This window comes from Littorina saxatilis, linkage group LG5 (assembly GCF_037325665.1).
Source record: "Littorina saxatilis isolate snail1 linkage group LG5, US_GU_Lsax_2.0, whole genome shotgun sequence".
Lineage (NCBI taxonomy): Eukaryota > Metazoa > Mollusca > Gastropoda > Littorinimorpha > Littorinidae > Littorina > Littorina saxatilis.
Genome location: NC_090249.1, coordinates 62,907,393 through 62,934,069, shown reverse-complemented (window position 1 = coordinate 62,934,069; position 26,677 = coordinate 62,907,393). Strand labels below are relative to the sequence as shown.

Below are 26,677 nucleotides of genomic sequence, written 5' to 3'. Positions count from 1 at the left end.
CGCTGACAGCGCGCACGGGATTTTCAGGGATTGAGTTTCTCGTGTCTTTTTCCTGCTTGGGGAGGCAAAACTGTGTATAGCTGGACTGGTTTGGTGACAAGGTGAGTCACGTGTATTTGGCTAGGTGGTCTGTCAGAGACTCAAGGACGACACACTTGACACCCAGCGGCAGAAGGGGAAGGACCTAACACACAGTTACCAGAGTATGATGGTTTTTCACCGAGTATCATATTCGGCACTCTAGGGGAACTTCCACAAGTTATTCCTTTCCTCTGCCACGTATTTTGCTGAGGACAAGTCGTCACATTTCCTTCGTCGGCGATGGCTTTCGCATAAGGATTCGACAAGGGGTTCTGGACGTTTTGGGTCACTGTTGACGAACAGAGACTGTTCCAGGGAGGAGGCGGACTTTGCTTCCATTGAGAGTTACAATCATAGGCTTTTGAGGTAATAAATCATTATTTAACGCTGTTGATGAGTCTGTGTTGTGGAATGAAATACTCTCTGTTGTTCTTTCCAGGTTAGCGCATAATTTACTCTCTGTGACGCTAAAATACTAATCTGTATATGGTTTTTGCAGATAGGGAGAGAAGGACGGAAAATGGCTGTTTTGTTGTTGTAAAAAGTCAGTTTTGTGCAGGCCCACGTGCTCGATGAGATATTTAAAGATGACATGTTTTAAGGTGGTGGGTGAGGGGTAGCTGACATGTTTAGTGCACCGATGCTTTCTGTTTGCAGCCTTCCTTCGTTCGTTCGTTTCGTTCGTTCGTTACGTTCCCGTAACATCGGCACGGCTGACTCTGGCGGGAACTGTTGAGGCTACGCTAACCAGGAGACCGGCTAACCAGGAGACCGGCTAACCAGCGGACCGGCTAACCAGCGAACCGGCTAACCAGCGGACCGGCTAACCAGCGAACCGACTAACCAGCATACCGGCTAAGCAGCAGCAGCAGAGATAAAGCTAAGTGCACCATGTCGTACGCACCCCGTTGACCACCGTTGTCTTTTCGTATCTATGATTTCATTGGAGTAGTGACAACGTGGGGTGTGGACACCTGCACGAACTAGAGCTTTTCGAACAGAACATTCTCATTTAACTATATTTACACGGGTTCAGCGTGTTCCTATAATTTTCTACATACTACTGGCATTTTGTCAGTGAACACTGGTTTTTTACGTGTTGAGAACGTAAAAGGAACATATTTTGAGTGAAGGCTCGAGGGAGGTGGAGAGTTTATACATAAACAGGCGTCTGAAACTTATACTTTTGTTGACTCTATTTAATTGTATGCCTGCGAGAGTGGATCGTGGTGTGGTTAGTTAATTAGTAGTAATTAACCGGTTCATAATCACCTTGAGTGATATATTGAAACGTGACAACAACAAGTTTGCTAGTTTATTCTATAATGAATTTGTAAAGCGCCTGGAGCCAATTGATGGGACTCGCGCTATAGAAAAGTTATTTATTATTATTATTAATAAAAGCAAAGGTATTCACTCTTTCACAGCCCATACAAACTCAACACAGCTCTTTCCCGAGTTTGCCTATATATATATAATACCGACTTAACACTCTCTACCCCACCTATGTTGACCAAGGTGTTTTTTAGCCAAGACCAGCTGTGCTGCAGCAGGTCACTCAGAATTGTAGTAACTGTGTAGTAACTGTGTATCAACACGCTGGAATGCAGGCGTTAGATGGACGTTACAGGAAGCGACTGAAGCTAACAGTCTGAGCGGATAATCCGTACCTGGTCAGATAGAGTCATATGAGTGGGTACGGATATATCTGTACCTGGGAGACAATGAGTTAAACCAACGGCAAATGAGACTAAGATCTGCTAAATTACTGCCAATACACTTGATGTAGCCAATCCAAGGTGCCCAGGGCATCAAGCCATGCAGTGAAAAACTCAGCACAACCCTGAATGATACATTGATCGCACAGCCAACTCCCGACACTAGACTATCTTCCAACGCTGCAACTTTATGCCACATCAAGTTTCCAATGGCAATTTTGTTTCGTGCTATTGTCTCTTCCTTCGAAGTTCTTGTATTGCACACAAACATCAGCTGCTGCAGGTAAGTAGCAGACGACCGTGTCCGCTCAGTGTTCAATGTCTTAACACATTGACAATAAAAACATTTCTCATTCCTACACATAGCTTTTCCCGAGGTTGTCCTTGTTGTTGTTTTCCCGAGGTGGTCCTTGTTGTTGTTTTCCCGAGGTTGTCCTTGTTGTTGTTTTCCCGAGGTGGTCCTTGTTGTTGTTTTCCCGAGGTTGTCCTTGTTGTTGTTTTCCCGAGGTTGTCATTGTTGTTGTTTTCCCGAGGTTGTCATTGTTGTTGTTTTCCCGAGGTTGTCCTTGTTGTTTTCCCGAGGTTGTCCTTGTTGTTGTTTCCCCGAGGTTGTCCTTGTTGTTTTCCCGAGGTTGTCCTTGTTGTTGTTTTCCCGAGGGGGTCCTTGTTGTTTTCCCGAGGTTGTCCTTGTTGTTTTCCCGAGGTTCTCCTTGTTGTTGTTTTCCCGAGGTTGTCCTTGTTGTTTTCCCGAGGTGGTCCTTGTTTTTTTCCCGAGGTGGTCCTTGTTGTTGTTTTCCCGAGGTTGTCCTTGTTGTTGTTTTCCTGAGGTGGTCCTTGTTGTTTTCCCGAGGTTGTCCTTGTTGTTTTCCCGAGGTGGTCCTTGTTGTTTTCCCGAGGTCGTCCTTCTTGTTGTTTTCCCGAGGTTGTCCTTGTTGTTGTTTTCCCGAGGTGGTCCTTGTTGTTGTTTTCCCGAGGTTGTCCTTGTTGTTGTTTTCCCGAGGTGGTCCTTGTTGTTGTTTTCCCGAGGTGGTCCTTGTTGTTGTTTTCCCGAGGTTGTCCTTGTTGTTGTTTTCCCGAGGTTGTCCTTGTTGTTGTTTTCCCGAGGTGGTCCTTGTTGTTGTTTTCCCGAGGTGGTCCTTGTTGTTGTTTTCCCGAGGTGGTCCTTGTTGTTGTTTTCCCGAGGTGGTCCTTGTTGTTGTTTTCCCGAGGTTGTCCTTGTTGTTGTTTTCCCGAGGTTGTCCTTGTTGTTGTTTTCCCGAGGTTGTCCTTGTTGTTGTTTTCCCGAGGTGGTCCTTGTTGTTGTTTTCCCGAGGTGGTCCTTGTTGTTGTTTTCCCGAGGTGGTCCTTGTTGTTTTCCCGAGGTTGTCCTTGTTGTTGTTTTCCCGAGGTTGTCCTTGTTGTTGTTTTCCCGAGGTTGTCCTTGTTGTTGTTTTCCCGAGGTTGTCCTTGTTGTTGTTTTCCCGAGGGGGTCCTTGTTGTTGTTTTCCTGAGGTGGTCCTTGTTGTTGTTTTCCCGAGGTTGTCCTTGTTGTTCCTTGTTGTTGTTTTCCCGAGGTTGTCCTTGTTGTTGTTTTCCCGAGGTTGTCCTTGTTGTTGTTTTCCCGAGGTTGTCCTTGTTGTTTTCCCGAGGTGGTCCTTGTTGTTTTCCCGAGGTGGTCCTTGTTGTTGTTTTCCCGAGGTGGTCCTAGTTGTTGTTTTCCCGAGGTTGTCCTTGTTGTTTTCCCGAGGTTGTCCTTGTTGTTGTTTTCCCGAGGTTGTCCTTGTTGTTTTCCCGAGGTGGTCCTTGTTGTTGTTTTCCCGAGGTGGTCCTTGTTGTTGTTTTCCCGAGGTTGTCCTTGTTGTTTTCCCGAGGTTGTCCTTGTTGTTTTCCCGAGGTGGTCCTTGTTGTTGTTTTCCCGAGGTTGTCCTTGTTGTTTTCCCGAGGTTGTCCTTGTTGTTGTTTTCCCGAGGTGGTCCTTGTTGTTGTTTTCCCGAGGTGGTCCTTGTTGTTTTCCCGAGGTTGTCCTTGTTGTTGTTTTCCCGAGGTGGTCCTTGTTGTTTTCCCGAGGTTGTCCTTGTTGTTGTTTTCCCGAGGTTGTCCTTGTTGTTGTTTTTGCGAATGGTTGACGTATAGACGTTCAATGAGACTTCAAAAATCACAGCAATCATCGAGACCTACACCTACACCTACAATCATCGAGACCTACACCTACACCTACAATCATCGAGACCTACACCTACACCTACACTCATCGAGACCTACACCTACACCTACAATCATCGAGACCTACACCTACAATCATCGAGACCTACACCTACACCTACAATCATCGAGACCTACACATTTAAATCTTTAGATCGATCTGTCGTGTAATTCTTTCGCGTTATTGTCTCCCATGTATATCTGTGGTGTTATTGTCTCCCCTGTATATCTGTGGTGTTATTGTCTCCCCTGTATATATGTGGTGTTATTGTTCTCAACACAGTGCAAGTCATTATACAACATGGCCTAGGTCCACACACAAACTATCAAAGTCCTTTGAGGAACACGTACATGTCTGAAGTCTTTGTTCGTTTCGCCCATCATAAGTACAGCCCACACACAACGCACCCAACTGTGAGAGCACACACGGAAATGTATCTTGTAGGTCCGTGCAGCACCTCATCAAGTCCTCCGCGTCTCCGTTCTTTCATTAGAAGAGCAAGTCCAAGCTACGGGCAAAAGCTTTGATCTGAGTTGAACATCAAGACATAAGACATAAGACTTTATTTCAACCATGTGCAGTACACTAGGGACATGTTTTGGTCAGAGTACAATCAATCAATCCATACACGCCCTTCCAAACATCGCTTGCAATCTCAGTCACACACACGCTCACGCACGCCCGCATACATTCCCCACACAAAACCCACAACAGCACACACGCGCAGGCATGCTCCTCCTTAACAAAACGTGTTTAACCATCAATATGTGACCCTCCACCACGAAATGAGTCGCATGTCACCTCGCGCGGTTCTGCGCTAGGCTTAATATAAGTCCGAGGAGTGTCTGGTAACAGTGTGAGGGTCACCTTAGTCACAGGCTCATAACTCAAACAGTTTTCGCTCTTTTCTAAAACGGTTTTCACCACTGGATAGAGCATAAAAAACTCTTTAGAAGAATGTAACAATATGAAAATCATGCAAAGGTGACATGCGACTCATTTCGTGGTGGAGGGTCACAATTGTACATTGTACAAGGCGAGCGTGATACAGTGCAACCCCCCTATTAAGACCCCCCCCCCCCCCCCAATTTAAAACCCTGTTTTCTCAGACCTTCTTTTCATAACCGCTGTAAACGTACCTCCATTTTCAGACTCCATTCCTTTTAAGACCTGATTGTCTTAGATTGTTGAAGGTTGTGAGAGGGGGGGGGGTCCCCTGTCCTGACAAAGTGACAGGCGCCTCGAGCTCCCTTCATTCCCTGGACTCACTGTCCTGACAGGCGCCTCCAGCTCCCTTCATTCCCTGGACTCACTGTCCTGACAGGCGCCTCCAGCTCCCTTCATTCCCTGGACTCACTGTCCTGACAGGCGCCTCCAGCTCCCTTCATTCCCTGGACTCAAAGTGACAGGCGCCTCCAGCTCCCTTCATTCCCTGGACTCAAAGTGACAGGCGCCTCGAGCTCCCTTCATTCCCTGGACTCAAAGTGACAGGCGCCTCCAGCTCCCTTCATTCCCTGGACTCACTGTCCTGACAGGCGCCTCCAGCTCCCTTCATTCCCTGGACTCACTGTCCTGACAGGCGCCTCCAGCTCCCTTCATTCCCTGGACTCACTGTCCTGACAGGCGCCTCCAGCTCCCTTCATTCCCTGGACTCACTGTCCTGACAGGCGCCTCCAGCTCCCTTCATTCCCTGGACTCACTGTCCTGACAGGCGCCTCCAGCTCCCTTCATTCCCTGGACTCACTGTCCTGACAGGCGCCTCCAGCTCCCTTCATTCCCTGGACTCACTGTCCTGACAGGCGCCTCCAGCTCCCTTCATTCCCTGGACTCAAAGTGACAGGCGCCTCGAGCTCCCTTCATTCCCTGGACTCAAAGTGACAGGCGCCTCGAGCTCCCTTCATTCCCTGGACTCAAAGTGACAGGCGCCTCCAGCTCCCTTCATTCCCTGGACTCAAAGTGACAGGCGCCTCGAGCTCCCTTCATTCCCTGGACTCAAAGTGACAGGCGCCTCCAGCTCCCTTCATTCCCTGGACTCACTGTCCTGACAGGCGCCTCCAGCTCCCTTCATTCCCTGGACTCACTGTCCTGACAGGCGCCTCCAGCTCCCTTCATTCCCTGGACTCAAAGTGACAGGCGCCTCCAGCTCCCTTCATTCCCTGGACTCAAAGTGACAGGCGCCTCGAGCTCCCTTCATTCCCTGGACTCAAAGTGACAGGCGCCTCGAGCTCCCTTCATTCCCTGGACTCAAAGTGACAGGCGCCTCGAGCTCCCTTCATTCCGTGGACTCAAAGTAGAGACCAAAGATGAGCGCCACAGCGTACACAGAGCCGTTAGAGTACCTGACGCTGACGAAGTTGTCCGTGTCCTTGTTCCACAGACAGCGACTGCCGAACTGCACGCCGGGCTTTTCCTTGAGGCTGCCGAGACTGAGCACGCACACCAGCTTGTACTGCTGCACGCAGAACTCACGGAGTCGCTCCACGATGGCGCTGGCGACCTCAGGACTCATGTCACGGCAGGCGTTGGAGTCGTAGACCACGTCCTTGAGCTTCTCGCTCATCACCTGCTCCGCGCTCTTCTCCACCAGCTTGACCTTGAAGTGCTTGTCCGCCTCGCTCGCCGCCATCTTGACGCTCCTCCGGTTCAAACCGATTCCCGTTCTCCGTCCTGACTGGCCGCCCCCCATCCCCATGACTGCCGCGCGGTCTGGTAGGGCCACGGAGTCCATTGTCGTTTTGGTGGAGAAGGAGGAGGTTTTCAGGACGTTGTTGTTGTTGTTGCCTTGCCGGCTGCCCCACTGGTTGCCTTGACGACGGGCAGGGAACTTGTCCATGGTGACGGGATCGACGTTAATTGTCTGTTTCTTGTGATGAAGTCATGTGTGAGTTGTTTACTCTTTGTGTTGCTCGTGTCAAGATGACGTCATTTGAAGTCTGGTGACGTTGTCTGTTCCTTGTATTTCTCGTGTCAAGATGACGTCATGTGGAGACTGGTGACGTGTCTGCAAAACCCAGTCAATCCAGTCAACAGATCAATCATACAGTCAGCTAATTCAGTCAATCAATCATCCATCGATCAATCAGTCAGCGAAACCCTGACCATCTGGATCTCTCTTGCGTGCTAAACTTCTCAAAGAGGAACCAAATACTTTGTTTCACAATTTTCTTACGTAATCTGGGCATTGTCATGACGAACAGTACTCACGATAAAAAGAAATTGATGAGCTGGTCGAGACTAGTATAGGCCTAGTTGACCAACAGGAAACACGATGCACTCTGCGTTTATGGCCAAATCAATGGCCGCGCGGTGAAGCTTAGCTACATTTTAGTTATATGGACCGGCTCCCAATCTGAACAACCTCGGTTATGTGAAAACAACGACGGAAGAAAATACAGAACCAATTTCATTCGCCACGGTTACCCCCTCTAAATAATGTGCACACATCAAAACAGCCGGGGATACACAAACCACAAAACTGTTAGTCATTCTCAATTTTTTGACACACTTGGCAGCGTATACTATCAATGACGCAGATCACTTTTTTCACACATAAATTGCTGACCAATTTTCTCGTAAACAAAACTGCTATTACCCTAGACTGTAATCATCAAAATTGTGACTGTCTTTCCCGGGCTAACAAAAAGTGGCAGGACAATCTCAAATGAGTTGTATCTGTCCCATGATATGGAACTTCATTGTGTAGAACAAAAGATGATCAGGAAAGGGCGGTTTCAGTCATTTATGAGAGACATCTTGAGATAAATCAAGAAACACTCTACATGGATAGCCGCGTTCAAGCTTACAACAAAAAGCAAATTTATTCTTTATACTCTTCCAGGGGCGGACGAGGGGGGGGGCACAGGGGGCACGTGCCCCCCCCCCCCCCACGAAAAAAAAAAAAAAAAAAAAAGAAGAAAAAAAAAGATTTTTCTATGCTGATTCTATGACCATTTCGAAGTTCAAATAGCACCAGATGGCACCATTTTGCTTCTTTGGGCAAACAAAATTTCCGGGGGGGCATGCCCCCGGACCCCCCTAGCAAATTCGGGCGCTTCGCGCCCATCACATTCACTTTCGATTCAAAGTGCCCCCCCCCCCCCCTTACAAAGCAACTGATCCGCCCCTGACTTCCATCTTTCTAATTTCAGTTAGTTATTTTGTTTTTGTTTTCAGTAGCTGTGCTTCAATTGTGCTTCTCGTCGAACTAATGAAAATAATTGTGATTTATCCTACTTGCGTGAGAGATACCATCCATTAGATAACAATATTGTTCAATTCACACGTGGTGATATCATGTAAAGGATGTCGTGTCAAACTAGTCTGGCAGGGACAGGGAACTGACGATAGAATAGTAATAAGAAACAACACCAACTACATAGATTCACACACACACACACACACACACACACACACACACACACACACACACACACACACACACACACACACACACACACACACACACAATTTATGTTTCCTTCCATTTGTTTTTGAGCATTCATCGATATCAAAAACACCACTTAAGACATTCAAATAGGAGAGATCACTCTTCGTTATTTGTCTGTTGTGAATCGTATTTCTTCACGTTAAAGATCATAAGATCGAGGCTCTAATGAATGTTTCGTTAATTGTCTGTTGTGAATCGTATTTCTTCACGTTAAAGATCATAAGATGGAGGCTCTAATGAATGTTTCGTTCATTGTCTGTTGTGAATCGTATTTCTTCACGTTAAAGATCATAAGATGGAGGCTCTAATGAATGTTTCGTTATTTGTCTGTTTTGAATCGTATTTCTTCACGTTAAAGATCCTAAGATGGAGGCTCTAATGAATGTTTCGTTATTTGTCTGTTTTGAATCGTATTTCTTCACGTTAAAGATCCTAAGATGGAGGCTCTAATGAATGTTTCGTTATTTGTCTGTTGTGAATCGTATTTCTTCACGTTAAAGATCATAAGATCGAGGCTCTAATGAATGTTTCGTTAATTGTCTGTTGTGAATCGTATTTCTTCACGTTAAAGATCATAAGATGGAGGCTCTAATGAATGTTTCGTTCATTGTCTGTTGTGAATCGTATTTCTTCACGTTAAAGATCATAAGATCGAGGCTCTAATGAATGTTTCGTTAATTGTCTGTTGTGAATCGTATTTCTTCACGTTAAAGATCATAAGATGGAGGCTCTAATGAATGTTTCGTTCATTGTCTGTTGTGAATCGTATTTCTTCACGTTAAAGATCCTAAGATGGAGGCTCTAATGAATGTTTCGTTCATTGTCTGTTGTGAATCGTATTTCTTCACGTTAAAGATCATAAGATGGAGGCTCTAATGAATGTTTCGTTCATTGTCTGTTGTGAATCGTATTTCTTCACGTTAAAGATCATAAGATGGAGGCTCTAATGAATGTTTCGTTCATTGTCTGTTGTGAATCGTATTTCTTCACGTTAAAGATCATAAGATGGAGGCTCTAATGAATGTTTCGTTCATTGTCTGTTGTGAATCGTATTTCTTCACGTTAAAGATCATAAGATGGAGGCTCTAATGAATGTTTCGTTCATTGTCTGTTGTGAATCGTATTTCTTCACGTTAAAGATCATAAGATGGAGGCTCTAATGAATGTTTCGTTAATTGTATGTATAATCATACTGTTTGTTAATAACTCTAAAAGCAACATGGCGCTGCATCGATATAACAACTGCTTAAACAAATTAAATACAGTCAAATAGAATTAGTCGTTACCTGAAACGTCTATAGATTCAAGAAAGTTAATACTTACGCTTCCACCAAGTAAACTCGTATCAGGACTGATGTCAAGCTTTCATTTTGAACAACTGTAGTTGTGACTCTTGAACAACACACAGTCAATATCTGCAGACTCAAGTCATTCCAGACACCTGGCACTGTATTCACGGTCTTTGACTTTGTAACAGCGGTGTATAGCCAACACTACACAAAGACATGTACATGTAGCAAGGTATAATATACAGTTATATTACACGCTCTGGTGAACGCATGCGCATTGAGCCGCGGTGTGTTACGTCATCAAACAGCAAGAAACGCGGCGTTGTATTATGATCCCTTCCTGCAATCTCTACGAGCCATTGTTCGCGGGATAAAGCCTCGCAGACTGTGTAACGCGATTGAGGCAGTGGATTATATTTACTGAAGTTCAATCAGCTCTCATGTCGTGCCCCAGTGCGCCACACAACTTCACAGCTCTTGGCCAATGAGTGTAAACATGCTGCTCGCTCTTTCTACAGCACTCACTGAAGTAGTGATTGTTAGCAGAGACATAGATAGAATGTATGTATGTCTCTGTTGTTAGTTTCCACAAACACCCATATATCTTCGTGTAGACATAGGGTTCCTTGTACAGCCCTCATTGTGCGCAGCTCAGTGTGGTGCCGGGTTCAGGGGGACATGTAGTAATACATTCAGCCACAATGGTTTATAAAAAAAAAACAATGTCAGGGTGATATTATTGTATGGCATTCAGCAGTCTTATGTGTAATATAAGGCCGGTAGAAATTGCATTAAACACACTACTAATTTATATGTTATTACTTACTCGGATTAACACACAGTGTGTGTATGTGTGTGTGAGTGTGTGTGTGTGTGTGTGTGTGTGTGTGCGTGTGTGTGTGTGTGTGTGTGTGTGTTATTAACTATTGTCATGTAAACCCAGTTCGCTTCATGTTTTCTAAAAAAAAAATAAGTAAATCTTGTCTCTAATGTCGTTCAATAAGCTCTGGTGAGTCGGTGGCATTACAAGTTCTACCTTTTGAATCTCTGAGCTCTGGTGAGTCGGTGGCATTACAAGTTCTACCTTTTGAATCTCTGAGCTCTGGTAAGTCGGTGGCATTACACGTTCTACCTTTTGAATCTCTGAGCTCTGGTGAGTCGGTGGCATTACAAGTTCTACCTTTTGAATCTCTGAGCTCTGGTGAGTCGGTGGCATTACAAGTTCTACCTTTTGAATCTCTGAGCTCTGGTGAGTCGGTGGCATTACAAGTTCTACCTTTTGAATCTCTGAGCTCTGGTGAGTCGGTGGCATTACAAGTTCTACCTTTTGAATCTCTGAGCTCTGGTGAGTCGGTGGCATTACAAGTTCTACCTTTTGAATCTCTGAGCTCTGGTGAGTCGGTGGCATTACAAGTTCTACCTTTTGAATCTCTGAGCTCTGGTGAGTCGGTGGCATTACAAGTTCTACCTTTAGAATCTCTGAGCTCTGGTGAGTCGGTGGCATTACAAGTTCTACCTTTTGAATCTCTGAGTCTCTGGTAAGTCGGTGGCATTACACGTTCTACCTTTTGAATCTCTGAGCTCTGGTGAGTCGGTGGCATTACAAGTTCTACCTTTTGAATCTCTGAGCTCTGGTAAGTCGGTGGCATTACACGTTCTACCTTTTGAATCTCTGAGCTCTGGTGAGTCGGTGGCATTACAAGTTCTACCTTTTGAATCTCTGAGCTGCCCATTGCATTTTTCGGGTTTGTCAGACCTTTACTCAATTTCAAAGGTCATACGTCTCTCGTCCCTCTTTCAGATTGAGCCGGGGATGTAGCGCAGTCGGTAACGCGCTGACTCTTTAATCAGTTGGTGGCTATCGGCGTGGGTCCAATGGAGGGGCAACGTTAAGCTATCAAGTAACCAATGCCTGATAAAGCACTACATTAGGAGTGAATTGTGCACAGATGAAGAATGATTATTGACACAGGTGTCAATACACCACTTACGACACAATACACAACATTACTTTGGGCAAGGACCTAGGGCAAGGAATGCACAGTCCACTCAGTCAGAAAGCAGCCAGGCTGTTGGTATTTGTTCAAGTGGAAGGCTGCACTTCGCACATCTTTATAATAACCTCCATGGATCTGATACCGTTTATTGCAGACATACATTGTGTGTGTGGTTATGTTGATGCAAAGGGAGAGAAGAGTCCGTTTCTCGACAGAACTGTTATAAGCCTGTCATTCTTTTTTTCTTTTTCTTTTTTTAATCTATATTCCACTGTAGTCTTTTCGAGGTAGGAGGGTTTACAAATTCAAAAAGCAAAGGTAACTTCCATGTACAAATATGTGTGTGTGTGTGTGTGAGTGTGTGTGTGTGTGTGTGTGTGTGTGTGTGTGTGTCAGTGTGTGTGTGTGTGTGTGTGTGTGTGCATGTGTGTGTGTGAGCACATGAGTGCGTGCATGCGTGTGTGCATATGTGTGCACAATACGAAAACATAACATTAATCACCATAGACAGAAATCCAGAAGGCGAAAATAAAAATGGGAGACAGGTGAAAAAAAGAAGAGGGGTGGGGGCAAGGCTTAGAAACCTGAGGGGGGGGGGTGAGAGAGGGCTAAGGGGGGGGGGGGTGAGAGAGGGCTGAGGGGGGGTGAGAGAGGGCTGAGGGGGGGGGGGGTGAGAGAGGGCTGAGGGGGGGGGGGGTGAGAGAGGGCTGAGGCGGGGGGTGAGAGAGAGCTGAGGGGGGGGGGGGTGAGAGAGGGCTGAGGGGGGGGGGGGGGTGAGAGAGGGCTGAGGGGTTTATAGATTTCACTCTGTATGTTGGACAACATGATATCTCATCACACAGCATTTTTCAACTTTTCTAAAAAGAAGGATATGACGTAATCACAGGCATTTGTCAAAATTTGAAAAATACTATGTGATGAGATATCGTGTTCAAGAATCTATTTGGAAAGTTTCATGAAAATCTGTTGGGTAGTTTTGTTGGAATTGCTGTGAAAAGATTTACACACACACTCACCTTCCTCCAAATCTGCCACAATAATACACTACAATTAAACATAAAACCTTTTTCCTTTAATTAAAAGAAAAAATTAATGTTATAATTTGAAGCAATCATGCTACATCTCACTGAAAAACAGATATAAAAAATAATAACAATAAAGTTTTGTTGTCCACAACTGCTCGCTGCACACTCACACACCAACACAGTAGATACACTTCTTCAACATCAATACACATTTCACTGAATTCCTCCCAATAACAAGAAACTGACCCAAATATACTGTTCTCCTCAGCTTGACTAGCACATTGCATGACAACTACCCATTCAGTCAATAATATCAAAGGGTGTACCTTGAATATCAGCATACAAGACTGTTCAGCTGAATGTCTTTGTGATGACGCGGCACCATGATTGTCAGGTTCCACAATATGAACAATATTTTCCATACAAATGACACTACATGTAACATGATTGTCAGGTTCTACAATATGAACAATATTTTCCATACAAATGACACTAACATGATTGTCAGGTTCTACAATATGAACAATATTTTCCATACAAATGACACTAACATGATTGTCAGGTTCTACAATATGAACAATATTTTCCATACAAATGACACTAACATGATTGTCAGGTTCTACAATATGAACAATATTTTCCATACAAATGACACTAACATGATTGTCAGGTTCTACAATATGAACAATATTTTCCATACAAATGACACTAGCATGATTGTCAGGTTCTACAATATGAACAATATTTTCCATACAAATGACACTAACATGATTGTCAGGTTCTACAATATGAACAATATTTCTTTTTTTGGTGTTTAACGTCGTTTTCAACCACGAAGGTTATATCGCGACGGGGAAAGGGGGAAGATGGGATAGAGCCATTTGTCAATTGTTTCTTGTTCACAAAAGCACTAATCAAATTTTGCTCCAGGGGCTTGCAACGTAGTACAATATATTACCTGACTGGGAGAATGCAAGTTTCCAGTACAAAGGACTTAACATTTCTTACATACTGCTTGACTAAAATCTTTACAAAAATTGACTATATTCTATACAAGAAACACTTAACAAGGGTAAAAGGAGAAACAGAATCCGTTAGTCGCCTCTTACGACATGCTGGGGAGCATCGGGTAAATTCTTTCTCGTCCCAACCAATATGGGACTCCCCCTAGCCCGCGGGGGGTAATATGAACAATATTTTCCATACAAATGACACTAGCATGAGGAAACAGAGCACACATAATTACCAGCAGAACAAACTGCAAACAACAGCACTTTAACGCTTTGTTCATGAGGCACTTACGCTGAATCCACAAGCTTGGCACAGTGGATCACAAGCTTGGCACAGTGAATTCACAAGCTTGACACAGTGGATCACAAGCTTGGCACAGTGGATCACAAGCTTGGCACAGTGGATCACAAGCTTGGCACAGTGGATACACAAGCTTGGCACAGTGGATCCACAAGCTTGGCACAGTGGATCCACAAGCTTGGCACAGTGGATCCACAAGCTTGGCACAGTGGAACCACAAGCTTGGCACAGTGGATTCACAAGCTTGGCACAGTGGATTCACAAGCTTGGCACAGTGGAACCACAAGCTTGGCACAGTGGATTCACAAGCTTGGCACAGTGGATTCACAAGCTTGGCACAGTGGATCCACAAGCTTGGCACAGTGAATCCACAAGCTTGGCACAGTGAATCCACAAGCTTGGCACAGTGGATTCACAAGCTTGGCACAGTGGATCCACAAGCTTGGCACAGTGAATCCACAAGCTTGGCACAGTGAATCCACAAGCTTGGCACAGTGGATTCACAAGCTTGGCACAGTGGATCCACAAGCTTGGCACAGTGGATCCACAAGCTTGGCACAGTGAATCCACAAGCTTGGCACAGTGGATCCACAAGCTTGGCACAGTGGATTCACAAGCTTGGCACAGTGGAACCCTTCTTTTAATACCCCCCAATTTAAGATGTCCCCTTTTTTAAGACCTTAATTTTCAGACCTTCGGTTCATAAACATATGTAAATTTATCCCCATTTTAAGTCTCCCACCTTTTTAAGACCCAATTTTTCTCAGAATCTTGGAGATCCTAAAAGTAGGTTCCACTGTATAATCATACACCCTGCACACAAACCATTTGTATACTTTTCTTCTTTATAAATCATGTTAACATCTGGACAATCAAGTAACTTCACCAACACCCCATTTTGGCAAACTTCTTCTGTGCTACTTCACTGATGCATTGCACATGTCGTCTCAAATGTCAGACATTCATGTTGGTTTAACACAACTTAAAATTACACCATTTTAAACAAATCAACAACAACAGTAGGAAGAGATCAATTGTTGGCAGATGTTTAACACATGGTTAGTGACAGGCAGCTCGGTGTTTCTGCCTGCAAGCAACTCTTGCATCAGATCTGAGAAACAAAGGGACATAAGCACTGTAAATGCACACAACATGTGCAACAGAGAAAGTGAGAGTTATGCGGAACCCAGCTCCTGGCACCTGAGAGAACAACAAACATTCAAACAAACAAGAGACTTTCATCCTCAAAAAAAGGATGATCGTCACAAGCTCATATGTTCCTCATTCTCCAAGGTACTCTAACTAACAATAAACACTTACGTACACAGTCATACACAGAAACCAGCTTTTATTCCTGACCGGACATAGTCCTTAGATCATGTCGTATGCATTTAGAGCGCTTATGCCCCTTTGTTTCACAATATATGTGACCCTCCACCACGACATGAGTCGCATGTCACCTTTGCATGATTTTCATATTTTTACATTTTCATAAAGAGTGTTTTATGCTCTATCCAGTGGTGAAAACCGTTTTAGAAAAGAGCGAAAACTGTTTGAGTTATAAGCCTGTGACTAAGGTGACCCTCACACTGTTACCAGACACTCCCCGGACTTATATTAAGCCTAGCGCAAAACCGCGCGAGGTGACATGCGACTCATTTCGTGGTGGAGGGTCACATATAACATAGCCCTCTGTCTCCTTTGATGAAAACTCTCACATCAGTTTGTGCCTATCTAAAGCTGCTTGGACAGAAGGCAGAAAACACTGGTGCTCCCAGCATAGAAACACCCACCACAGAGGTCACCGCTACAATCACAGTCAAAGGCTCCCATTCATCCTCACAAGGCAGACTTGGGGCAATAAATCTATGTGGAGTGCTCACTGCATGAGTGAGTTTATTGCGTCCATCATTGTCACCGGGTGGTCACGGCCATCTGCTTACAGGTATGTGACAAAGTGAGCTAGTTGACCATGGAAGAGTTAGCGCCCCATACCGCTCACCCTTACTTTGTCTCCCTCCAACACACACATCAGAGGAGTAGACTGTCTTAAAGGGACTGCATCGATTATTGTCACCCAATGCTCAATGCCATCAGTTTGATTCACAGCTGTGTGACACTGTGATGTAGTTCTCCATGGAAGAGTCGGCGAGCCGTAACGCTGACCCTAACCCCATCTCCCTCTAACACACTAATCACAGGAGTAGACTGTCAGGAGAAGAACAGTGAGTAGTCTGCACACGCTGTGTCATGGCTTCTGTTGTGTGACAGCTCTCCATTGTGTGACAGCATCAGAACTGAGCACTCTGTTCCAGCTTGGAGGTTGCCTTCTTGCGCCGCCTTCGAGTCTGAAAAATGACAACATAGAAACAGCAGAGTTACAAGTTTTGCACACATGAACACAAACACATGAAAAAACTAACATATATATATATATATACATACAGAAACACTGATACCAACAAAAAAAACATGTACACAATGAAACACACTTGGTATTCCTGAAAACAAATGATTCAAATGTTAGAGTTGTCCTATTGTAAGAGCCATGATTACCAAGGTTTTACAGTTAGCCGTCAAGCAAAGAAGCAAAGATTGAGAGACTTACGGGAGCAGCAGCACCGTAGATCCTGGTGGCTTCACTGCGCTCGTCATCCGTCACAGATTTGTAGTCCAGCACTTCCAGCTTTGACAGTCGGCTAATGAGGTAATACCTGCATGCAACATGAAAAGGTCAACTATTGTAGGATCTACCTGCACAAGGCTTGTCTAGTCAAAGTACATTCATCAAGATGCTGAGTTTTCCAAGCCCTGAGGTCTCCATGTGAGCTTGGGATCTTTTTCGTGCGCAGATGTGCACACAAGGGTGTTCAGACACCGAAGAAAGTCTGCACTAAGTTGACTCCGAGAAATAAATCTCTTGCCAAACCTGGGCTCCGATCCCACACCGACAGCTAAAGGTTGTTGTTGATGCTGTTCTTGTTGTTACAATACCAACCCCAGGGCTCAACATGTTTGTTTATTGTTGTTTCTTGTCTTGAGAACCCTGGGGGTCATATATATGTGACTGATTCATAATTAAAAATTTTAAGAGTAAATTTTCATTTAATTAATATACTTACCCAACTCACAAATAGCAATTAACTCTAGTTCAGTGCTGGTAACGCTGTACGCGTCCCCTTGGTAACCAAGGGAGACCACTCTAAAAAAGAAAGTGATCCATCCCATAATGCCCGACTATCAACAGTCAGACATCCGTATGCGTGCGCATACGCCGCCATCTTATCATTCCAAAACGAAGCCCAACTCACTCTTTTTTAGACCCCAGTACCAACCACAGCGGGGAGGTGGGAGGGAATAAACGTTGTGAGTTGGGTAAGTATATTAATTAAATGAAAATTTACTCTTAAAATTTTTAATTAAATTACATATCCATACCCAACTCACAAATAGCAGATTGCTACTATAGGTGGCGGGTACTCACCAAACATCAACGTAGAAGAGCTTGTCCTGCTGCCACCATAGAAGGTAGTGCAAAACTGCCATCTTGTCGCAGGGAGGAGATTGTCTCTCAGATAATAATTCATGAAGACATCCTCCGATTTCCAATAGGCCGCCTCCAAAACGTCAGCCAGACGGCCTGAACGGAGCACTGCCACAGAGGAGGCCCATGCTCTCGCCTCATGCGTTCTTGCCGAGGTCAGGGGAAGTACTGCCCTAACCTCTCCGGACTGAGTATGCCACCAGGCGTAAGCTTGCCTGATTAGCGTGGATACCCACTTAGCCAAAGTCACCTTAGCAATATCTTTGCCCCTTGCTGTATTGGGAGAGATAAAAAGCAACTTTTGATTTTCTGAACGAATGAACCTAGTTCGAGACAGGTAAACGCTGAGCGTTCTGACCGGACAGTTAACTATGTCAAGATCTCCAGGAGCAAGGATGTTGCTCAAGGCAGGGATGTTAACGACAGGAGCCATATGACCTGGTTTTTGATTTTTTGCTAAGAATTCAGGCCTGAATTTAAGAGATATGGAACCATCTTTTTCGGTTGCAATATCTTTAGCTAAGCCGGATAAAGCATGCACCTCACTCCCTCTACGCGACGTCGCGAGCAATGTTAGAAAAACCGCCTTGCGCGTCAAGTTAGCCAAACTAGATGACTGTAACGGTTCAAACTCGTTAGAAGCCAAAAATCTCAACACAAGCAACAAATCCCAAGCAGGGAGCGAAGACTTCACGCGCGCGGCTTTAAGGGCAGCACCCTTAATAACGCTAGCGACAACCCCATCAAGAGTAATCTTATGTCCCAGCTGCCTAAGTGTTGACGAAATCGCGGACCTTCTAACACGAAGGGAAGACGCTGACCCCCCCTGTCCAGCTAGCCAGGCTAAATGATTTGCCACCTGCATGGACCTCGGTGCCAAAGGTTTAACCCTGTTAAGACCACACCATTTCACCCAAGAGGCCCAGTGAGACGAGTAGACCGAACTGGTTGACTTCCTATGAGCATGCTTCACAAAATCTACAGTGGCAGAAGAGGCGCCTGCCTTAAGCATAGCGCTTCTGACAGAATCCACCCTTGAAGGTTGAGGGCCTGAGGGTTCTCGTGAGGGATTCCCGACCTGGGTTGAAGAAGTTCTCCCTTTCTTACTGCGATGGGGATAGGCGGTCGAACCGCCAGTCGCAGCAAGTCCGGGAACCAGTGCTGGCTTGGCCAAAGTGGGGCAACCAGAACCAGCGCTGGCTTTTCCAGGTCGACCTTCCTGAGAACTTTGCCCAACAAGCAAAACGGAGGGAAGGCGTAAGCTGTCAGCCCTGTCCAATCCAGTTCTAGCGCATTCACGCCCCACGCCAGAGGATCCGGGAAGGGGGATACAAACAGAGGTAGCCTCGCTGAATACCGAGTTGCGAACAAATCGATTTGAGGCTTCTCTATCTGCTCCCAAAGACGGTGTAGGGATTGGTGCGACAGCGTCCACTCTGAATGGACCACCTTGTCCCCCCTGCTCAGCGCATCTGCAAGGACGTTCAAGCTGCCCTTCAGAAAGATGGCTGACAGCAGAATATGATGCGAAGCGCACCACTTTAGAATGAGGCACGCACTGTCTGAAAGGCTGAGGGATCTCGTTCCGCCCTGCCTGTTCACGTAAGCCGCGACCGTCCTGTTGTCGGTGTGCAACCTGACATGACTGTTCTGAACGAACGGCAGAAAAGCTTGGAGGGCCAAGGAAACAGCCTCCAACTCTAGAGCATTGATATGGCGCGTGGGAAGAGACAGACTCCACTCCCCCGACACCACATGCTCCCCCAGGTGCGCTCCCCACCCCGTCAGAGAAGCATCGGTAAACAGCTCGTTCTCTGGCGCCGGGCGCACTATCGGGACTCCCTGTGAGACCCAGGGAAGAAGCCAGACCTGCGTGGTCTCGAAAAACCAGTCTCCCAGAGAAATCTGGGTGTCCCACCCCTGGGTTGACTGATCCCACCGGGCCTGAAGAGCTGCCTGAAACGGCCTCTTGTGTACCCTGCCCAGTGGGACAAGAGTAGCCATAGACTCCATCTGGCCAAGTACTGATGTCAGAACCCGTACACTGGCCAGATTCTCTCCGTGAAGCGCACGGAGCAAGTCTTGAAGTTTGGCCACCCTCTTCTGAGACGGGCGGACCGACCAACTGAGCGTATCGAACTCCATCCCCAAGTAAGTGAACGTCTGGGATGGAACCAGTTCTGATTTGCCCAGGTTCACAGAGAACCCGAGCTGGGCAGCCTGACTGAGCACCATGCGAGTATGGACAAGGCACAACTCTCTGTCCTGATGTAGGATCAGCCAATCGTCCAGATAAGCTCGCAGACGCACGCCCTCCTTGCGCACAAGAGCGCAGAGCTGACGCACCACGATGGTAAATATCCAAGGCGCGAGAGATAGGCCGAACGGCAGTGCCCTGAACTGGTAGGCCTTGGCTCCCCAGCGGAAGCGCAACCACTTCCTGTCCGTCACGTGCATCAAGACGTGGAAGCATGCGTCCGTAAGGTCCACTGAGGTAGCCCAATCGCCCGGACGAAGCGCCTCTCGCACAGAGGCCGGCGTCTCCATAGTGAACTTCACCGTTCGGAGATACATGTTCAGAGTTGACAGGTCAAGAACTGGTCTCCAAGCCCCCGAGGCTTTCGGTACAACAAACAGTCTGCCGTAAAACCCCGGGGACCGTAAGTCCAAGACCTCTTCTATCGCCCCTTTCGAGAGAAGGGCTGACACCTCCCCTTGCACCGCGGCTCTCGCCTCCGGATCCCTGGGGGGTTTGCAGAGCGGGATTATCCTGGTCAGAGGTGCTTTTTCCCCTGACCAGAGAAGCCTGAACCCCGAACGAACGATCCCGGTAACCCACTTGCTGTCCACTAGCTGCAGCCAGGAAGAGAGGGCCCTGGACGGGCCGCCCGCCACAACCAGTGCGGGGGCTACCGGGAAGGCCTGTTCGGGGGAGTTTCATTGGGGGTGGGGCTTGCGCCCCGACCCCCTAGAACCACCAAAGGACTGACCCCTCTTAGGGTAGGGCGCACCGCGACCTCTACCCCCTGAAGAGAACGACTGTTTCTGAGCCTTACCGCCACCACCAGACGAGGATGTCTGAGGTTTGGCCGTAGACTGCGACTGAGTCCGTGACTGAGACTGAAACTGAGGTTTGCCCTGAGCCTTGGGCAAACCTTGAAAAGCAATGCGGGCTATAGCGAGATCCCTCGCGTCCGCTGTCTCCTTCTGGAGAGCATCCAAAGAGGCCTGACCCAACAACGATCCCTCTAAGAACGGGGACACTTTCAAGGCCTCAATCGTGGACTTATCAGAAATCCTCGATCCCGACAAAAACGCCGACCTCCTTGAGTGCACTGCATGTGCGTAAAGGTTGGCTGAAACCGACATCTGTTCCCTTGTCACCTTGGCCAAAGTGGCCAGAAGGGTAGACACGTCAAGCGCCGAAGCGTCGAACCTGAATTCAAAGGGGTCCAGTGAGGTCGCAATCGACCTCGAAAGAGACCGTTGCAGAGACTCTGACACTGACGTCAGCTCAAGCAACACCTCCCTGCATCTTCAAGACCCACCATCGAAGCCTCGGTACACGGAAGCGGAGTGCAAGAACCGTAACCGACTTCACGCAGCGAAGCAAGCTCAGGCGTCACCGGCAACACAGCCGTTGGTAACGCGAAATGCCCAATCAGCTTAACAGGCCGGGGAACAAGCTTCAACTTCTGAATACCAGAAACAGCTCGATCCCCCGCCTTGGCCAACCACGGGAGAACATCTTCAGGTGCATCACCACGTTGCGACAACAACGGCACATCCGGTCCGTTCCTTCCCTTGAAAACCTTTGCCATAACATAGGCAACCGAGGACGATTCTTTAAACCGGAACTGACCAGAATCATTCTTGGCAGACCGGAAATCGTCAAAAGCCGACCTGGGTGGCAGAAGTCTCTCCTTGCTTCTCACCACCCCTTCCGGAAAGTATTTGGAGGCCGTCTCCGCTGCCATAGCCACCGCGCTCGACAGCTTCGACGGCAGGTTGAGAAGGGTGTCATCCACGGCCGTGGCATTGCCCTCCTCCAACCCTCCTTCCTGGTCGCTATCACAACCAGGTGGGTCAACGCCAGAGAAACTTGCAAAGTCCTCGGAGTCACACCCACCATCCGTCCCGCGGGACGGATATCGAACCGGCATACCCGACACTGAATCAGAGGTATATGCAGAGTTCAAACGATTCACAGGGCTCCCTACAACTGCCGGACGGACGCGATGCCATTGTCCAGAAATTGCAGGAGAGCTTTCACCACGCAAGTGGCTTACTTTATCCTGTGACCGCAAACCCTCGTCACCAGAGAACCTGGTAACTTGAGGGCTAGACATACCTTTAGAGCGCACCGGCCCATGCACAAGGGACACCAGCCGACCATCACCGTGCTGCGACGCATGCACTTCCGCCCGAACCACGGTAGGAGCAGCCACAGCAGAAGCCGCAGCAGAAGCTGAAGCAAAACCGGAAGTGGACGGAGTCGGTGAAGACCTGACTCTACCCAACGAAGATGCATCAACGACGCCAGCCGGAAGTGCGCGAATCTCAGCTTTCGTCGCCGACAAATCGGCCGCCAAAGTAGAAACCTGTGTACTCAAAGTCAAAAGCAAAGACGCAATATCGGCGGGAGACACACCTGAATCACCAGGAGCCCCCGACGAAACAACCGGTTTAACAACATCTTTATCCTTATCACTACGTGTGACTTTGTCCTTCTTCCCGGACAAAATGGCGGACGAAGGCTTGTCAACAACAACATCAACATCACATCCTACATTTCCCGGTTCTATCTGAGAAGTGGCGGAAATTCCATCACTCTTTCTTCTAGACGAAGAACTTCTCTTAGAGGAAGAAGAACTAGCAGCCGGAGAAGCTGAAGCAGCAGCCTGTCTCGAATTAGTCCTATTTTTGGCGCACTCCGCCATGTCAAAACGAACTCACAAAAAATTTTTCGAACTGAAAAATTTTACAAGTTCACAACGTGCGACAGAAACGTCGCCAGAGTTACATAAAACAAGAAATCTCTCACCCAAAAACAGCCAGGGTATTGACAAAGCTCGGCGGCAGACCAAGGGGCGAAGTCAATGTCAGGAAACAAAGACCAAGGCTGAACACAGCCGGAGCGTACAACAAAACGCGACCAGACACGTCGCTCGCTGAGAGTGGAATGATAAGATGGCGGCGTATGCGCACGCATACGGATGTCTGACTGTTGATAGTCGGGCATTATGGGATGGATCACTTTCTTTTTTAGAGTGGTCTCCCTTGGTTACCAAGGGGACGCGTACAGCGTTACCAGCACTGAACTAGAGTTAATTGCTATTTGTGAGTTGGGTATGGATATGTAATTTAATCCACCTTATTCTCGGCCTATTTTTTAAAAACTCTTCACATAAAATGATAAGGCGTAACATTGTGAAAGGCAGAAGGTTCAGACTGAACATGTGCTAGTTGTATCTGATCTTCTGTAAATAACAATAGATTCAGTTTCTCTTTCTGTTCTATAGCCGGGCTGAGATAGATAGAAACTCAGGAAAGATTTAAAAACTCCAAACAGATAGAGTGATTTTGGCGTCATTGTCTCATCATTGCTACGACCATCTTGATGACATTCCAAGAGAAGTCCCTGCATCATGCATTTATTTTTGTCTGTTGAATGTTTTGTTTTGTCCATCATTTATTTATTTTTGTCTGTTGAATGTTTTGTTTTGTCCTGAATTAAACGTTCCCAAAATGAAACTTTCCCTTTTTTTTTGATACAGGAAAGATTAGTTGTGAGTTTAAAAAAACATCCATACCTGAAGTCTATGTACTGCTGGTAGGACCCTCCGTTGAAGAAACTGGGAGCGGCTTCGTTGTTCATCATGGACAGGATCCGTAGGTTGGGGCAGTTGGACGCAAGCGTCGACACAAACATTCCTGAAACATAAACATACCATCCTTTAAGATATAGCACGCTGTGAAACACCCGTTCTTGAAATTCTGACTGGATACTCTAAAGCACAGCCTGTCAAGTATGTACTGCATGCCGCGTACCAAGGTTTGCCATGCAAGCGACCCCCATTTCCCAGCTATGGGATCATAAACTAAAGGAAGTGAAATAGCGCGTACCCAGGTTTTTGATGCGGTTGTGGTTGAGCCACAGGGTGTGCAGTTTGGGCAGGAAGGGCACCTTGACCTGTGACGTGATCTGGTTGTCGTCCACCACCAAGGTCGTCAGCTGAGGAAACTCCGTCAAAAACCTCAGGTCACTGATGTCAAGGTTAAGGCTAATAACTGAGTGACCTTCATAAACATGATCACTTCTGCAACTGATCACTTCTGCAACGGTTACACAGAAAACAATAGAAGGATGTGTGTACTGATCATGTAAACACTAAACTCCTGGAAGGATCTGTGCTGTTGTACACAGTGGTTAAAATAACACAGAAGTACTGGATCTACCGGTGACATCACAAACACATGCAATCTGTCAGTCACACACACACACACATTCAAAATTCTCCCTTTCACCCCATCCTTTCATGCATACTGATACGCTGGAACCTCCTTCATAAGACTTAAACAAATCTGAGACAATTAGGTCTTAAAAATGGAAAGAGTCTTAAAATGGGGGTAAAATTACAGAGGTTATGAACAGAAAATCTGAGAAAACTGTCCTTGAAAGGGAAGGAATCTTAAAATATTTAAATTGGTGAGCCTTCAAAGGGGGGCCGGGGGTCCATTGTACAGAGCAAAGAAGCAAGGATACGAGACTTTGTTGTGGCTGAGGTCCAGCTCGGTGATGACCGCACCATACTTCTGGGAAAGGTCTGGCGGTGGTTCCGTCACATCAAGGTAGGCCAGCGACCAGCGACGCCCTGCAGTCACCTCCCCTGATTTTCCAACATGCTCTGCACCACTGTGTCCGTTCATCTTCCGTCCCCTCTCTGTGCTGGAAGACTGCACCCGGTCTGACTGTCAACACCTAGGGAACAAAGCACATTATCAAGTACTCCCACATGGCTTCACTTTTAAAGCAACTAAAGTTTGGGACGTTTTTCATGTGTGTGTGTGTGTAAGTATGTACTTGTGCACTTACGTGTGTGTGTGTGTGTGTGCAGTGTGTGCGTATACGGGCAGTGTGAGTACATGTGCATGTACATGTGTGTGTGTGAGTGTGTGTGTGTGTGTGTGTGTGTGCGCCCAGTGTATGACTATGAGTGTGTGTCTGGATCTGGATCTGGATCTGGATCCTTACGTTGTAGGACCAATAAGCCATATGCGCAGGAAGGAGGGCTGACTTGAACTAAAGCTCTTTAGCGATGTGTGTAAGTGTCTACATGAGCACGTACATTATGGTGTGTATGTGTACACGTACATTATATTTGTACTTGTACTTGTACTTGTTAGATGTTTGAGGCCAATTAGGCCTGTTCATCCTTCTGTGGTCGTTTTCGTAGTAACCTTAGCAACTTTGGCATGCATGGTGGGATCAGCCCAGTTACTAGCTAGTTACTAGTAGCACTCAGGATCAAACACAGAGGGGAGATCTTTCCAGTGGGCGTCCAACCTGGCCTTAAAGGCATTCACAGATGGTGCAGTCACGACCTGGTCTGGCAGGCTATTCCACGTGTTCACAACCCTCTCGCTGAAGAAGTTGCCTCGGACACCGAGTCTGTAGCGGGGCTTGCTTAGCTTCAGGGTACTGCCTCGGGTGTCTCTACCAGCGAAGAAAGAGAACTGTGGCCGCTCTGTATTTTGGTGTGTGTGTGTACACGTACATTATGGTGTGTATGTGTACACGTACATGTGTCTGTGTGAAGTTGGTCCGGAAAGAAGTTGAGATCTCTAATATATCGCTCCCGAAAGGCTATCACAGGAATGTCTTTTCTTACCTCAAGTGGCTTTCACTCATGCAGTTTCACTACAGTCTACTGCTGTAGAACAGGAAGTGTTAGGGCAATTTGACACAAATAGCTGGGTTGGCGACTGCCATGCCGTAACACAGAGGCTGAAGCTATCTCTTCTTGAATGTTATCTTCTGAGCAAAACATCGGTTGCACAGAATATCCCGATTTCTCGTTGTCAAAGTACTCGGATGCAGTCAACCAAACAACCTCAAAGATCAGCCGCCATTTTGATCTGCAATGTCACATGACCATAACAGAATATCATGTGATCTTTAGAAGACTTCTTTTATCTTTCATATTCTTTAAAATATGTTCTAATTTTAAAATACAAATGAGAGATGAACCACACATTTTACGTAATCTAGAAAAAATAGACGCAGAAATAATGTATTTCCGGTGGGTAGTGATTTTTTCCGAAATGTAGCGAAATGTAGCGAAAAGTAGCAAAAAGTAGCGAAATGTAGCGAAAAGTAGCAAAAAGTAGCGAAATGGAACATGATAAAAACGAACTTTTCGAACATTTGGAGCTCCAACAATTTTCGTAGTTATCGATTCAGATTATCAAGTTGTAATACTGAACACTTGACTTTCATGCCCAGGTAAGTGATAAGGCTTAAATCCAAAGTGCAAAATATGGAGTTGACACATTGAGATCACAGAGAGAGACTGAGAGACTGAGAGACTGAGGCTGTTTATTGTGTAGTTCAAAAGGATGGAAGTTGATATATACGATATATATCATATGTGACTCTGCATGAGACCATACAAGTATGGCTTACAACTTGTCCCTATCACCGTTCCAATATATAGTAATAAGTGATCAGAGTACATAATACATGCAAAAAAAACACTAAGGCCTAAAAAAAAAATACGTGTGGTTACGGTAACCCGACCTACCCTATTTTTAGGGGCCGATCCTATAACTTTTTATTACATTTGTCACCCAAAAAAAGAAAAACGAGTGCAAAAAACGCAATGAAAGCGAAAGCGCCCGAGTCGCACACTTATTTCCCTGTCAAGTAGGTTTAATTTGTACACATTAGAAAAAAAAGTTTAAAAAAAAAGTGATTGCCTACCTACCTACCCTATTTTGTTTGGCTATGTTACCGTAACCACACCTATTTTGTTTTGTTTTGCCTAAAGGATCAGTCAAATCCAACAGCCACAATATTTATC

General features: G+C 46.3%; 2 protein-coding genes across 2 annotated transcripts; both read right to left on the bottom strand.

Moving 5' to 3' along the window:
• Positions 1-4,179: 4,179 nt before the first annotated feature.
• Positions 4,180-10,167, bottom strand: LOC138967679 (dynein light chain Tctex-type 5-like). Its single transcript, XM_070340320.1, has 2 exons — positions 9,752-10,167; positions 4,180-6,982 (listed from the first exon to the last, which is right to left on the bottom strand). The coding sequence occupies exon 2, from the start codon at positions 6,812-6,814 to the stop codon at positions 6,254-6,256; it is 561 nt and encodes a 186-aa protein (XP_070196421.1). The 5' UTR covers positions 6,815-6,982; positions 9,752-10,167; the 3' UTR covers positions 4,180-6,253.
• Positions 10,168-12,771: 2,604 nt separating this feature from the next.
• On the bottom strand, positions 12,772-25,754 carry LOC138967678 (leucine-rich melanocyte differentiation-associated protein-like). The gene is made up of 6 exons (XM_070340319.1): positions 25,487-25,754; positions 24,361-24,576; positions 23,721-23,860; positions 23,408-23,528; positions 16,659-16,764; positions 12,772-16,398 (listed from the first exon to the last, which is right to left on the bottom strand). Exons 2-6 carry the CDS (start codon positions 24,522-24,524, stop codon positions 16,342-16,344), a joined length of 588 nt encoding a protein of 195 aa, XP_070196420.1. The 5' UTR covers positions 24,525-24,576; positions 25,487-25,754; the 3' UTR covers positions 12,772-16,341.
• Positions 25,755-26,677: the final 923 nt, after the last annotated feature.

What these genes read in the sequence shown, in the direction of transcription:
- LOC138967678 (XM_070340319.1), bottom strand. Translation starts at nt 24,524, where the DNA reads ATGAACGGACACAGTGGTGCAGAGCATGTTGGAAAATCAGGGGAGGTG. An exon ending in CTCAGCCACAACAAAGTCTC is followed by an intron (nt 23,861 to 24,360) that starts GTATCCTTGCTT and finishes CCTTGACATCAG; the next exon opens with TGACCTGAGGTTTTTGACGG. An exon ending in CAACCGCATCAAAAACCTGG is followed by an intron (nt 23,529 to 23,720) that starts GTACGCGCTATT and finishes TTTATGTTTCAG; the next exon opens with GAATGTTTGTGTCGACGCTT.
- LOC138967679 (XM_070340320.1), bottom strand. Translation starts at nt 6,814, where the DNA reads ATGGACAAGTTCCCTGCCCGTCGTCAAGGCAACCAGTGGGGCAGCCGG.